General features: G+C 39.8%; 1 protein-coding gene and 1 pseudogene across 1 annotated transcript; one reads left to right on the top strand and one right to left on the bottom strand.

Moving 5' to 3' along the window:
* Positions 1-1,150: 1,150 nt before the first annotated feature.
* Positions 1,151-6,848, bottom strand: LOC139940861 (histamine N-methyltransferase-like). Its single transcript, XM_071937238.1, has 4 exons — positions 6,757-6,848; positions 4,911-5,141; positions 3,629-3,961; positions 1,151-2,138 (listed from the first exon to the last, which is right to left on the bottom strand). Exons 2-4 carry the CDS (start codon positions 5,095-5,097, stop codon positions 1,780-1,782), a joined length of 879 nt encoding a protein of 292 aa, XP_071793339.1. The 5' UTR covers positions 5,098-5,141; positions 6,757-6,848; the 3' UTR covers positions 1,151-1,779.
* A 4,776-nt stretch (positions 6,849-11,624) lies between these two features.
* Positions 11,625-12,906, top strand: LOC139940499 (histamine N-methyltransferase B-like; annotated as a pseudogene).
* The last annotated feature ends 2,059 nt before the right edge of the window (positions 12,907-14,965 follow it).

Raw genomic sequence — 14,965 nt, 5'->3', positions numbered from 1 at the left:
CATACATGGTACTCGGTAGAGTATGCAACGGGAGCTCTGGTCCGCCATCGTCGCTGGAAAAAAAAATGAACAGGGTGAGGGGAACTGAGTGAAAATCGGTCTTTAATTCACTCTTTTCCTCGTCTCTTTCTATGTGGAGTATGTTCACGGCCATGGACATTATGAAGTTTCTCCGTGGAATGGTTAATGTTTGGTTTATTTAGTTGACAACGATGTTCACTGACTTTATAACACGACGTACACGTATCAATCAAGAACTTTTACCACTGTCGTGTAAACAATCATTGCAAACCTATCCATATCCTATCCGACTACATAAAGATTGATTTACCTACCTCAGGAAATATTGAAGTTCTGCCTCCTTACTGGAGTGCCTTCTATTCTGACAAGAAACTTATGTGACTATGGATGCCTGCTGATCATTCGTTCATGTATCAAATGCAATCAGCCCAGTAGCAGCAGCAGCAGCGCACACAGTCGGTTTATTTAAAGGCAGTGGACACTATTGGTATTTACTCAAAATAATTATTAGCATAAAAGCTTCCTTGGTGACGAGTAATGGGGAGAGGTCGATGGTATAAAACATTGTGAGAAACAGCTCCCTCTGAAGTGCCATAGTTCTCGACTTCGTGTGACAGGGGTGTTTTTTTTTTCTTTCATTATTATCTCGCAAGTTCGATGACCGATTGAGCTCAAATTGTCACAGGTTTGTTATTTTATGCATTTGTTGAGATACACCAACTGTGAAGGCTAGTCTTTGACAATTACCAATAGTGTACACTGCCTTTAAAGGTAAAATTTTCAAATTTTCTTCAGATATTGACTCTCTGGGTATTGAAATTGTACACAATGAAGTAATTTTATATTTCACGTCATCATGACATCATTAAAGCGTGTTTCGTATCCGTGTACAAAGTGAACTCGTACTGAGTCCTGAGGCCGTTTGCGTTCGATGCTGTCGTAGTTTTTGTACTGTTGATATGGGACTGCATCAATGGCAGACTTTAAACGTGTCTATTCAAAATATTACATTATAGGTATTAAGGCCCGGTCACACAGGCCCCGATAACGAGAACGAAAAAACACCCTTGTCACACAAAGTTGTGTGCGTTGATTTCGAGACCTCAAGTTCTAAACTTGAGGTCTCGAAATCAAATTCGTGGAAAATTACTTCTTTCTCGAAAACTATGGCACTTCAGAGGGAGCCACTTCTTACAATGTTTTTTACCATCAACCTCTCCCCATTACTCGTGATCAAGAAAGGTTTTACGCTAATAATTATTTTGAGTAATTATACCAATAGTGTCCACTGCCTTTAATTTTGGGAGATACGGTGCTAACAAAATTGCCTAATTAAATATACACGTCATTATAACTCAGCTAGTTGATTAAGAAATTAAACAGTATAACATTTAGTGATTAAGTTACGTACTAAGCTTAGATTCAATATAGGACTTAAGTCTGTAATATCTTCTGTTTTTAAAGACAACGAATTTAATAATTTGTGTTAAACCTATGGCGCTTAAGAAGAAAAAAGGTTGGTAAAACGTTTTTAAAATCTCGACAAAATCAATACCTGTTCCGACAGTAGGTCGGAACAGCTAAATATAAAAAAATAAATATATTTATTTTTCTGGATCCTTCCCTTAATCCCTTTCCCATCTTTTTTTTCTATAAATGGATACGTATTTGTTTGTATACTTGTTTTATGCCTTTGAAGATGGTCCGATTTGGATCGAAAGCCAAGGTCATCTACCCAAGTCATCATTAAAACAAATTTTAAAAATTGTAGCCCGGGTTAGCTTCAATTATAAAATACTCCCAATCTCCTTTGAGTAATGTCTTGCCATCTTTTTTGTCAGAGAAGCGATCACTTTTCAAGAATTGCAAGACCTCTGCTTGGGTTTCAGGGGAGGCTGTTTTAGTAAAATTATCCACGTGTGTGTAGAAGTCTAGGAGAAGACGTCCGTCTTCGCTCATATCTTCGGGAGGATCGAAGCAGTCAGTGATGTCTGTACGCTCTTCGATGACAGATTCATGTGCTATGGGGATGTTTTCCTTTACACAGGAAGCCTTGACGATTTGAGCAGTTGTACTTGGTCGATGATCTCTCTCTGTAAAAGGTGCACCAACTGCTCCTGTTTGAACAAATAGAATCTTTAATTACGCACATAAAATAAATAGTAGTAAATAATAAGTGGGTTAACAGTGTGTAAAATACATGTATTACACAATGTAAACAATTACCCAAACTCAAGTACCATGGTAGAGTTTGTTTATGTAATGTTATGCTTTAACACAACTTTTATCAAGTTTTACAATGATCATTAAATACACTGGACACTATTGGTAACTGTCCAAGACCAGTCTTCTCACTTGGTGTATCTCAACATATGCATAAAATAACAAACCTGTGACAATTTGAGCTCAATTGGTCGTCGAAATTGCGAGATTATATTGAAAGAAGGAAACACCCTTGTCATACGAAGTTGTTTGCTTTCAGATGCTTGATTTCGATACCTCAATTTCTAAATCTGAGGTCTCGAAATCAAATTCGTGGAAAATTACTCCTTTCTCGAAAACTACGTCACTTCAGAGGGAGCCGTTTCTCACAATGTTTTATACTATCAACCTTTCCCCATTACTCGTTACCAAGTATAAGGTTTTATGCTAATAATTAGTTTGAGAAATTAACAATAAAGTCCACCGCCTTTAACGTTTTACAGACTAATCGGTTAACTTGTAGAGTAAGAACGCCATTTTTACTTGCTTTCACTCGAGTTGAAAATATACAATTTTGTGAAGTTTTGGTTTCTAAAACTGCACAATGGTGTAATTTTGTAAGATGAAACTGAATAATTTAAGACAATGTTCAATAGTCAATTATGATTTTTTTTATTCTGTGTTGGTTTCCGTTGCGACCACTTCCCCATTAATGACGGCAAATTCGCTACACGAAGGGCGCAATAAGGGGGATAGGGTAAAAGCTGAACAGAAGTAGGCCTATTGCGAGTATAATTTCTTTAACATTTTGAAATTCAAAATTAAATTTTATGTGCTATTTTGAACTTGTGGAGTTTATTAACTGGCGCACCATAATATGAGTTTTACTCAATTTGGTTGGAAATTTTACCATACTTTTGATAATAAGAATTATGCCAGTCCGAGCCAAAAAGTCACCAAAATATAGAACTAAATTTTTCCAACACAAGAATTCTTTGCCGTTTTCATATTTATCGGATGAAGATGAACGACAGAAAGCCTTCATTTGTTCTTATCAAAAAGGAAATAAATCATTATTTTGTAATGGAAAAAATGATCTTTGTTAAGAACAACAACTTAGATAAGTTCAATACCAAATGGGAGCCTGTTGTATTGCTATGTACAAACTAAATGCCTTGCATAATCATCAAACTTCCTGTTTTTGCAATTTGCCATTTCTCTCTTAGTATCGTTCTATAAGTAGTTGGTTTTACCAGTAGTTTGTGTAGCTTTGTACATTGAAGAAACTTGAATAAATTTCCCCCTCCAGGGAAAAAAAAAAAATAAAAAATTCCAACACTCAGATTATTGTTTCGGGTCATGTTCATAATAGCTCTATAGTCATGTCACAGTGAGCATTTCGTACCCGTAACAGCAATTATCAGCATCATGCCACCGGGTTCCAGTCGATTGTACAGATCTCGGAGTGTGCCCGGGAGATCTTGAAAGTAATACACGGAATGCACGGCGTTGATGAAGTGGAACTTCACGCCGTCTTTTACGCCGTTCTCCAGGTAGGCCTTCAGCGTCTCTGTCCGCCAATCGTAGCTTATACTACGAAGCTGAGATCCCTGGGTGTCGACACGATTCTTGTATTCTTCTATCATGTAAACAGATGGCTCTACGATCGTGGCTGTGACGGGATGCACGGACTCGTTCCTGTCTCGTATGACCTTCAAGATTTCATCTTCAACTTCACCTGTATAAAGTTTCATATTTAGGTTTTCAAAAACGATCAAGCAATGTTTACACCATGGCAGCAATTTGTGTTGACGTTATATTGTTGTTTATTCAAAGTACTCATTTGAAATATTCGTCATAACTTAAAGATGGAGTCTCAAAAATATCGCATTCAGAATCAAATCAAAGTTGATACTTTCCGGAATATTTTCTCAGTTTCGAAAATGAAAGTCAGCTGCCTGCGTTTCAACCGCAAGTCTTTATCAAAGATAGGAAGTAGCCTGAAGTTTAGTCACTAAGTCTTACTCTTTTTAGCCATCGACAAAGAACATGCTTACTCTTTTAAATTGACGTAACCCGAAGTGAAAGTAACACTCCAAAAAGTCACGAATCGTCAATCTTCAATTTCACAAATGTCTACCAATCAACACTTAAAAAACATTAAGCCAATCGCTAACTTATTCTCAACCCTCTAATGCATACTTAAAGGAACACGTTGCCTTGGATCGGACGAGTTGGCAAAACAAAAGCGTTTGTAACCGTTTTTTATAAAATGCATATGGTTGGAAAGATGTTTTAAAAGTAGAATACAATGATCCACACAAGTTTGCCTCGAAATTGCGTGGTTTTCCTTCTACTGTGCGAACTAACATGGTCGGCCATTTATGGGAGTCAAAATTTTGACCCCCATAAATGGCCGACGTGTTAGTCGACGAGGTAAAAGGAAAACCACGCAATTTCGAGGCATGTTTGTGTGGATCATTGTATTCTACTTTTACAACATCTTTCTACCATATGCATTTTATAAAAAACGGTTACAAACGCTTTCAAAGACCAACTCGACCGATCCAAGGCAACGTGTTCCTTTAAGCTAACAGATTGGCTCTCAAAAACAGAGCTGTAATCCGTAGTAACTGATAAATTGAACAAAATAAGTAAGTAACCCGTTATTCCATATTGAAACGTACCATCGCCAGGTCCGATGCTAAGTACCCGCGTGACGTCACCAGAGTTGACCGTGATGGAGTTGATGACCTGGCGTAACTTGGTGTGTATAAAGTTCGTCATAACTTGAAGTCTGTTACTATTACGAGCGTACGCTTTGAAGGAACGGTGATACCGATCGAAATCTCCGACTAATTTGCCCGATGCCATTGTTTTAACCACGGTCGGTGCAGTCAGTGTTGTCTTCACTTTAACTGCAAAAAATGCATTGTGATTTACTATATCATGTTATGGACAAAATCGGTTTAACTAAGATCAAGATGGCTAGCCGAGTTACTCAAAAAGCTGACTCTAATTTAACATCGATTGAATCTGGGCAGAGTACTGTAAGAGTTAAACTTTGCTTAAATACACTGGACACTATTGGTAATTGTCAAAGACCAGTCTTCTCACTTGTTGTATCCCAACATATGCATAAAATAACAAAGGTTTGAGCTCAATTCGTCGTCGAAGTTGCTAGTAATGAAAGAAAAAACACCCTTGTTCAGATGCCTGATTTCGGGACGTCTAAATCAAGAGGTCTCGAAATCAAATTCGTGGAAAGTTAATTATTCCTCGAAAACTGCGTTGCTTCAGAGGGAGTCGTTTCTTTCAAATTTTTTTTCAGACGATGCGACCTCTGACGTCACTTGGAAACCATAACATGATTCCTGCGCATACCGCCGGCCACAACCCTTGTGTTTTGGCAGCCAGCTAGAAAGTACACGCAATCTTACCATGACTCGCGCGTCTTTTTGCCCGGCAAAAACATGTCGTGTACAGTATTTTGTCAACAGAGGGCGGTTTTAATGTAACCATAGTTCACATCGTCTATACTAGCCATAAGAGCAGCAGACATGCCAGCTGACTGGGAATGCCTGGCAAAAGACCGGCCTGCTTGGCGACGGCTTGTCCAACAGGGCGCTGGGCGTATACAAGTTTCATGGGCCCAGAGCCAGGAGGAGCGACGTGCACGAAGGCACGCCCGTGCTGAAGGACGACCTCTGCAGGCATCATCTGACAAGATGGCCTGACGATGATGAGTTCACATCGTCTATACTATCCCCGCCAGCTCCCCATTACTCGTAAAAAGTAACTTGGTTTTATAATTACCAACAGTGTCCACTGCCTTTAATTTGTTCTCCAATATTTTAAATAAACACCAGTATTGTTTACTCTACTTTCCAAATTAACCAAGATTCTCCTACATTAAAAATTCCCTTTTCAATAAATTACGTTGATACTGATAGGCCTAGTTGAAATGATTCTCTTCGGGTTGGTGATCGACCACAAAAAAACCTGAACAACGGGCAAATTGTCGTGACCCTGCATGACCCTTATTCCGTGACCCATCCATGGCACAAGAGGAGTTTTCCGAACCATACCATGGTTGTCCATGGGTGTGTTCGTTTAGCTTCCCTGGGTCGACCCCGGTCTTCCCCCGGTGCGTTCGAATAGCTTTGACGTCGTTCCAGGGGCTCACCCGGGTCAGCCCCCAGTGCCCTGCTTGTGGAGTGGGTCACTTGGGGCTGGCCCCAGCCCAGGTGAACGACGTCACTACGAGAGCGGTGGGTGATCGTTCGTTTAGCTCTTGTCAGGGGCTCACCCGAGTGAGCACCGCACCGCGGGGTAGACCCAGGGAAGCGTAACGGACGCACCCTATGGTTGTCGGAATAGAGCTGTCACCATTATAAAATGAACGTGCACATCCTGTGCAAAAACTCAAATAATGTTTTGAGCATTTATACTAAATTGATCAAATTTCACATGTTGGTTTTTGATAGGTGTATCGAGGAAAGGCGTGGATGTTGACAACTAATATGCTCTTACCTCTTTTAATCTTGGACAAGTCTGATTAGAAGTCTACTTGTAGGCGGGGGCAATACCGTCTAGGCAACCCGCACGAGCTGGTACAGTTTTTGCATTATGAGTTACTGTATTTCTGGCAACAAAGATACTCTTCAGGCAGAGGTCAGCCGAACAGTCGACCCACAATAATTATTTGTTATGCACTAGCTTAGCTATTATCACTCAAAATACTCAAAGAATTCGCTCAGGTGTAACGAAGACATACCCGAAGCGGGTACCTTCCCACGTAAGTCGGTTGGTAACGTGTTTATTCGGTAGAATCAATTCAACTTCAGTTCGGGACATTGGTCGCTCCCTGAGTTTCACGCCCGCTCTACTGACGCGTCGCGTGATCCCCCCCCCCCCCCCCTGCCCTTAAAAAAGAAGAAGAATAATATAGGTTTTCTCGGTCAATTTCGGCAAATGAGCAGCCAATTTAACCACCAAGCTATTCTATTTCGCGCGAAATCGAATGCTACTGAAAAGGGTCACTCGATTTCGTTTTATGATTGGTCAAATGTAATGTTGCGTCATTCGGTTTAACAAAATAATCATTCAATTTAATAATTCATCAAAGCAGCATTCAAATTCGCAGACGCTTCTTGAGGCGTGTGTGACACGAAAAAGAATGGCGGAACTCTAAATTGAACAGAGTGCTAAAGGAATTTGAATCAACTCAAAACGAAATTGGATGGCCGAATTCTGAATTTGAAACGCAGTAACAACTTGAGAGGCAAAACAGCTTCAACTCGAACGCATGAAAATGAAATTGGCTGCTCATTTTCTGAATTCGACCGAGAAAACATATGGCCGCTGAAAAACAGGGCTCTGGAGAGTACTGACTACACTGCAAACACACATATGTGGTTGGTAAAACCAACAAAATAAATGTACAATTGCTTCCAATACTGAACCATGATCCGCCGAATGAATGAACAACACAGGCCTCGATAACAAGAACGAAAACGAGAACGAAAACGAGAACGTTTACAAAGCACGCCCTCGAAATCAACACAATAAATGTACACTTACTGTTCCGCAAAATGAATGATTAACACAGGCCTCGGTAACGAGGACGAAAACGAGAACGAAAACGAGAACGTAAACGAGAACGTGAACGTTTTATACAATGCACGCCCTCGATTGGTAAGCATGGGCGAATTCAGCGCTGAGCAACTCAACCACTAGATTGCGTTCTCTTTGCGTCGTGATCATTATCGTTTTCATTACCGCTGCAGTGTAACCGAGGCCGAATTTCATAGAGCTGCCAAGCACAAAAATTTGCTAAGCATGCAATTTATTCCTTGATAAAAACAGGATTACCAACCAAGTTTCCATTTGTTGCATACTGCTTGTATTACTTGTATTCATCTGTTGTTTGCTTATTCTTGAAAATCTTTTGATATCCTGTTTTTATCAAGGCAAAAGTTTTGTGCTAAGCAGCTCTATGAAATTGGGCCCGGGCCTATAGCCGGGTACACAAACAATGTCCAAGTTCGCTGCAATGACGCTCTGCGCAAAACCAACAGCTTTCGCCCCAAGGTGCCCAAAATACAATTAAACGGATTCTTGAGTGAGCGGATTCTGGAATTGGGTTTTTGTCTGAATCGAAAAGAAATGTTGAGCAACTGCGATACGGTAACGCTAGGCGTTCAAATACATATTTTGGAGTTAATTACCTCTACTGGTGTTGGATCTGAACTGATTTACATCAGAAATTACCTTTTGTAACAGCTGCCATCTCTCCCTAATTCGGCAGAAATGCCCCTAAACCAATCTTTTCATTTGCTGATAATCAGAAGTTTTTAATCCTTAAAATGATCTCTCTGGTGGGGACCGATGTATCACTTTTATAATTAATGTATTAATTCTAAAATGTATCCCTGTTTTGTTTAACAACATTTTCTGATTGCTAATATTATTGGCAGCTTTGGAACTCCTGCAAGTTTCATAATTGGTCATGAAATATGGACAATGATCCGCAGAGTGAAAATGGACCGAACCGTGAACCACGGCAGGTACACAAGCAAAGAGCCAAGCCTGCTACAATGGCTCTCCGCACAAAACCAACATTAGAGCGGGCTTAAAGGGGGTACACCTTTGGTAGTTGTCAAAGACCAGTCTTCTCACTTGGTATATCCCAACATAAGCATAAAATAACAAACCGCAGGCGGCAGGGTGGACCCGCTGAGAAATTTCTAATGCGTACTAAGAGTTACAAAACTGTTTTGTTGCCTAGATTTTAGGTTCGACATCAGTATAAGTATATATCTGGATCTGGATCAATACTGCAATCAATCCCAATGTTGGGATGTATAGGTTGCAGGTGTGTGGTGGTGGGGACTCTAATTATTATAATGCGCTCTACTTTTGATATTTAACAGGTTTAAGTTGTGCAGGCTTTTTTTTAATGTATCAGGTGAGGGAGCTTTTCTCACAGCAGCTGGAAGGAGGTTCCATTCTGCTGTAGTTTTCGGTAGGAACGAGTGTTTGTAGCAATTCTTGTTTGCGGGTACTGTGATGAAAGGATATTGATTTTGTTGGACGAGTTTGTACTCCAGTCATTTTGTTTGGGTTTTGATTGAGATGGTCAGAATTTATTGCAGCTCTATGATGTATGGACTTGTAAAGTAAGGACAGGCGTGCAGCCATTCTGCGCTCCTCCTCGAGAGGTTTCCAGCCCAGAGTTGAGATGATTGCAGAGACACTATCGGTCGTAATCTGTTTGAAACGAATCTTGCAGCTCTGCGTTGGACTGCCGCAAGTTGGGTTATGTTTTTATTTGTGAAATGGGTCCCAGATACTAACTCAATAATCGGTGTCAGTATACGGTTCAGTACAGATAATGCCTGTATTTATAAATCTTGCTGCTCTGCGTTGGACTGCCTCAAGTTGGGTTATGTTTTTTGTGTGAAATGGGTCCCAGATACTAACTCAATACTCGGTGTCAGTATACGGTTCAGTACAGATAATGCCTAACCCCAATGTGCAGTTTGCGCGAGCCATACTCGTCTTAGCCCGGCTTTCAATTATTCCAGTAACCCTCTTTCAAAATGCAAAAAAGATTAATGGCCTGACGTTTCGACCCTAGCAGAGTCTTTCTCAAAGGCTAAATGACAACACAACAAACATGAACAGGTAACTAAGTAACTATAGACTCTGCTAGGGTTTAAACGTCACGACATTAATCTCGGTCCATTTGGTTGGTAAGTTGTTTGCTACAGTTAATTCTATGTTCTTCTCTTTCAAAATAAAAGACTTTCGGCCTTAAACTTTCTTAAAGAAAGTATAGGCCTAACTCACAGTTGTGCAATCCCATTATGTAACGGTATTATACCGTTCCATAAAGGGCAAGTCGTCCTTGATACAAAGCTCGTGATGTCGACTTTGGCATAATGAAACCACACGTAGATGCTTAATTCTACCTCCATATTTAAACTCAGGCTAGCTCACGCAAATTTTCATCCGCGACAAGGGACCAAAATGAAATCATACAAGAACATGAACAGGTTTAAAGCCATTGGACACTTTCGGAACAGACAACAAAATTCACAGGTTTACAAATAACTTACAGGGTTTACAGAAGGTAATGGTGAAAGACTTCTCTCATGAAATGCTTTACTTTTTGAGATGAGAAAACATTAAAACAATTATTAATTCTCGATATTGAGAATTACGGATTTATTTTAAAACACATGTCATGACACGGCAAAACGTGCGGAAGCAAGGGTTGGTTTTCCCGTTATTTTCTCCCGACTCCGAAGACCGATTGAGCCTAAATTTTCACAGGTTTGTTATTTGATATATCAGTTGTGATACACGAAGTGTGGGCCTTTGGACAATACTGTTTACCGAAAGTGTCCAATGGCTTTAAGGCCCCGTTTGGGAAGATTAAAGAAACACGTTGCCTTGGATCGGTCGAGTTGGTCTTTGGAAAGCGTTTGTTATAAAACGCATATGGGTAGAAAGATGCTGTAAAAGTAGAATACAATGATCCACACAAACATGCCTCGAAATTGCCCGGTTTTCCTATTACCTCGTCGACTAACACGGTCGGCCATTTATGGGAGTCAAATTTTTGACTCCCATAAATGGCCGACCGTGTTAGTTCGCAAAGTAAAAGGAAAACCACGCAATTTCGAGGCAAACTTGTGTGGATCGTTGTATTCTACTTTTAAAACATCTTTCTAACCATATGCAGTTTATAACAAACGGTTACAAACGCTTTTTTTATAGACCAGGTCGTCCGATCCAAGGCAACGTGTTCCTTTAATAAAAGACGGTTGGGACGACCCAACACAGATTAAAGACATGAGTGGGGAAACCGCGTGTTACCCTCAACTCCGAATGGGGGTCAAAAAGAAATCTCCAATTGATACTGCTAAGAGTTTATGCTGGCCCCCGATTAAACGAGTCATACAGCAACAAATAAAAGTGACGTAGTTTTCGAGAAAGAAGTCATTTTCCACGAATTGATTTCGAGACCTCAGACTTAGAATTTGAGGTCCCGAAATCAAGCATCTGAAAGCACACAACTTTGTGTGACCATGGTGCGACAATGGCGTTTGTTTTCCTTTCATTAATATCTCGCTACTTCGACGACCGATTGAGCTCAAACTTGCACAGGTTTGTTATTTTATGCATATGTTGCGATACACCAAGTGAGAAGACTGGTCTTTGATAATTACCAATAATGTCTAGTGTCTTTAAATTAACAAAGTCTACCTTTCTTAGTAATTCAGGTAACCAGCCTGATCTTGGTTAAACCGATGTTGTTCATAACATAATCTAGTTAATTCACAATGCATGTTTTGCTGTTTCAGTTTAAACAACACGGACTGCACCGACCGTGTTAAAAACAATGGCATCGGACAAATTAGTCGGGGATTTCAACCAGTATCGTCGTACCTTCAAAGCGTACGGTCGTAATAGTAACAGAATTCAAGTTACCACCAACTTTATACACACCTAGCTACGCCAGGTCATCAACTCCATCAAGGTCAACTCTGGTGACGTCACGCGGGTACTTAGCATCGGACCTGGTGACGGTACGTTGCAATATAACGGGTTACTGGTTGTGCACAAATTTATAAGTAAAATATCAAGTCTGGTCAAATGTGATTTTTATGAGACCACAATTTTTAATTCTCTTGGATACCAAAGCAGAATTACAATGTGTGTACAACAAAAGCGTTAATACAAATTGCTAATTTTACATTGTTTGATTGTTTTTGAAAACCACAACATATATGGTACTTTAAAGGGAAGGTACACGTTTGGTAATTACTCAAAACAAATATTAACTTAAAAACTGACTTGGTAACGAGCATTGGAGAGTTGTTGAAAGTATAACACCTTGTAGAAAACAACTCCCTCTGAAGTAACGTACTTTTTGAGAAGAGGTAATTTTTCACTAAAATAATAAAAGACTTCTAGCTAGAAGTCTTGTATTCCTATCATATCTGAAAGCACACGAATTCGTCCAACAAGGGTGTTTTTTCTGTCATCATTTTCTCGCAAATTCGCTGACCGATTGAGCCCAAATTTTCACAGGCTTGTTATTTTATGCTTATGGTGGAATACACCAAGTGAGAAGACTGGTCTTTGACAATTCCCAAACGTGTACCTTCCCTTTAAACAGGTGAAGTTGAAGATGAAATTTTGAAGGTCATACGAGACAGGAACGAGTCCGTGCATCCCGTCACAGCCACGATCGTAGAGCCATCTGTTTACATGATTAAAGAATACAAGAATCGTGTCGACACCCAGGGAAATCAGCTTCGTAGTAGAAGCTACGATTGGCGGACAGAGACGCTGAAGGCCTACCTGAAGAACGGCGTAAACGACGGCGAGAAGTTCCACTTCATCAGCGCCGTGCATTCCGTGTACTACTTTCAAGATCTCCCGGGCACACTCCGAGATCTGTACAATCGACTGGAACCCGGTGGCATGATGAAAGACGGACATTCCCTTCTGGACTTCTACACACACGTGGTCAATTTTACTGAAACAGCCTCCCCCGAAACCCAAGCAGAGGTCTTGCGATTCTTAAAAAGTGACCGCTTGTCTGACAAAAAAGATGGCAAGACACTGCTCAAAGGAGATTGGGAGTATTTTATAATCGTACGCTAATCTGCCCCCCCCCCATGGAAAAAAAAAGTTTTTATTTTATTTTTATATTTCTTGAAATTAAAACACACGGTTTTGTGTATCTTAGATTAATTTTATTTCATACTTCTGATCATAATCTTTTGTTATCATGTTTCCGAGAAGTAGCAAGCAAAGTGCAAAGCCCTACGACGTGTCGTCCTGGGACCGCTTTAGAGCCCCAGTAAACTTAGTGCTCTCTGGTGCATACTTCGAAGGCATTGTACACTTTGTTTGTCTTTCAACAATGGAAGGGGCCACACGCTACACATGTTGTTAAAAGAAAAAAGTCATGATGGTATAACCATTTGACTCAGCTGCACTTGAACTTGTTCCCTGACACTGTGGGGATTGAAAATCGAAGTGGGACAAAAGGGAGACTCTTGCGACTGGGTCATTTTAATAAGGGAATACAAGTGTAGCGACGAGTTCCTCCACGGCCGCTTAAAATAGGCAGGGTCGTTGCCGTGTGATAAAGGCCCGAGCTGACGAAGGCGAGGGCCTTTATCACTCGGCAACGACCCTGCAAGGTTGTAAACGGCCGTTAAAGAACGAGTCACTACTTTTTTATTCCCATTCATAATGTATTTTTGGTTAAAAGGCGTAATAACGTAAGAAACTCTAAAACTTAACTGTTTCTTTATCTGTTTCTTTTGCTTGAGCTCTGTATGTACATGTACGACGTCCGTGTGTTGGATTGTTATGACTGAGACGTCTATTTCCGACAGTTTCCGGCTTCGTTCGTGCGCGTATAGTCTTGGTACAACACGTTTTCGTTTTCCTTTCACACACAGCGAAGCCAGCTCACCTACAGCGCCCGCATCGCCCGTGTCAAGAAACGTCTTGCACAAAGGCTAGCGCAGAGTATTCGCTCACAACCGGTTATAAACACTGGTCATTATCAAAGGTTTAAACACCCCCACGTGACGCGCTCTCCGCCAATAGGAATAGCTAAACTGTCTGAGGTATTTATGAATTAGGTATTAAGGTGACCAACTGCCCAGAAAAGGGATACAGCAAAACACAAATTACCACACAGCAAAAGCAAACACACCACAGCAAACGCTACGGCAGAAGCAAATACCACATTAATATGCTGTCTAAACTATAATGTACAATTTTTAAGAAAAATTTACAAAAGATAAAGACAAGAAATAAAGCATTATAAAATTGTTTTAATTGTAAACTATTAACTATCTTCTAAGCTTCACTGGGGCCTATCCGATTTGTGTTTAATAGCTCCTACGTACATTAGTAATCTCATCGGTATAAAGAAATAATCCAGCTACTGTTAAAGTTCTGACGAAAAGTTTTTGGGTTTTTTCACGACTAAAATGTTACAAACATTGGGTGACAGATCATTTTCATCGGCTGCTCCCAAGCTATCGAATGAACTGCCATCTGACATTCGACACTCTCAATCCATTAATATTTTTAAGTGAAAAGTAAAGACGGATTTTATTTTATTTTTTTCATTTCATGTAATTGTTCTGTAGATTGTCAGTACTTTGTATCTAATGTTTATACTACTTCTCGTTGTTTTGTGCGATTGATCATATTAATTTGTTTTAAAGGGTCTATGTAACTTTTGTAGGACAAAAAACACAATGTCCACAGATTTACACTAAACTTACACAGTTTGAAGATAATGATAGTAGGAAGCTTCCCTGAAAATACTTCGTGCTGTTTACCTATTCGTTGGTGGTATTACATGCATTGGTTGTTGACATATTATGTCAGTTTATTATGGTATTAAATTTATTCGTGTTGGGGTATTTACCTATCGTTGGTGGTATTACATGCATTGGTTGTTGGTATATTATATTTATTATGGTATTAAATTTATTCGTGTTGGGGTATTTACCTATCATTGTTGGTATTACATGCATTGGTTGTTGGTATATTATATTTATTATGGTATTAAATTTATTCGTTTTGGGTATTTACCTATCATTGTTGGTATTACATGCAATGGTTGTTGGTATATTATATTTATTATGGTATTAAATTTATTCGTTTTGGGTATTTACCTATCATTGTTGGT

Source organism: Asterias amurensis, chromosome 8, assembly GCF_032118995.1.
Source record: "Asterias amurensis chromosome 8, ASM3211899v1".
Classification (NCBI taxonomy): Eukaryota; Metazoa; Echinodermata; class Asteroidea; order Forcipulatida; family Asteriidae; genus Asterias; species Asterias amurensis.
The sequence above is the reverse complement of the archived record's forward strand: the minus strand, read 5'-3'. Positions and strand labels throughout refer to the sequence as shown.

Coding starts and splice junctions, on each gene's coding strand:
- LOC139940861 (XM_071937238.1), bottom strand. CDS start 5,097: ATGGCATCGGGCAAATTAGTCGGAGATTTCGATCGGTATCACCGTTCC. Junction 3,962..4,910: donor TAGCATCGGACCTGGCGATG/GTACGTTTCAAT, acceptor AACTTTATACAG/GTGAAGTTGAAGATGAAATC. Junction 2,139..3,628: donor GCTGATAATTGCTGTTACGG/GTACGAAATGCT, acceptor TTGTTCAAACAG/GAGCAGTTGGTGCACCTTTT.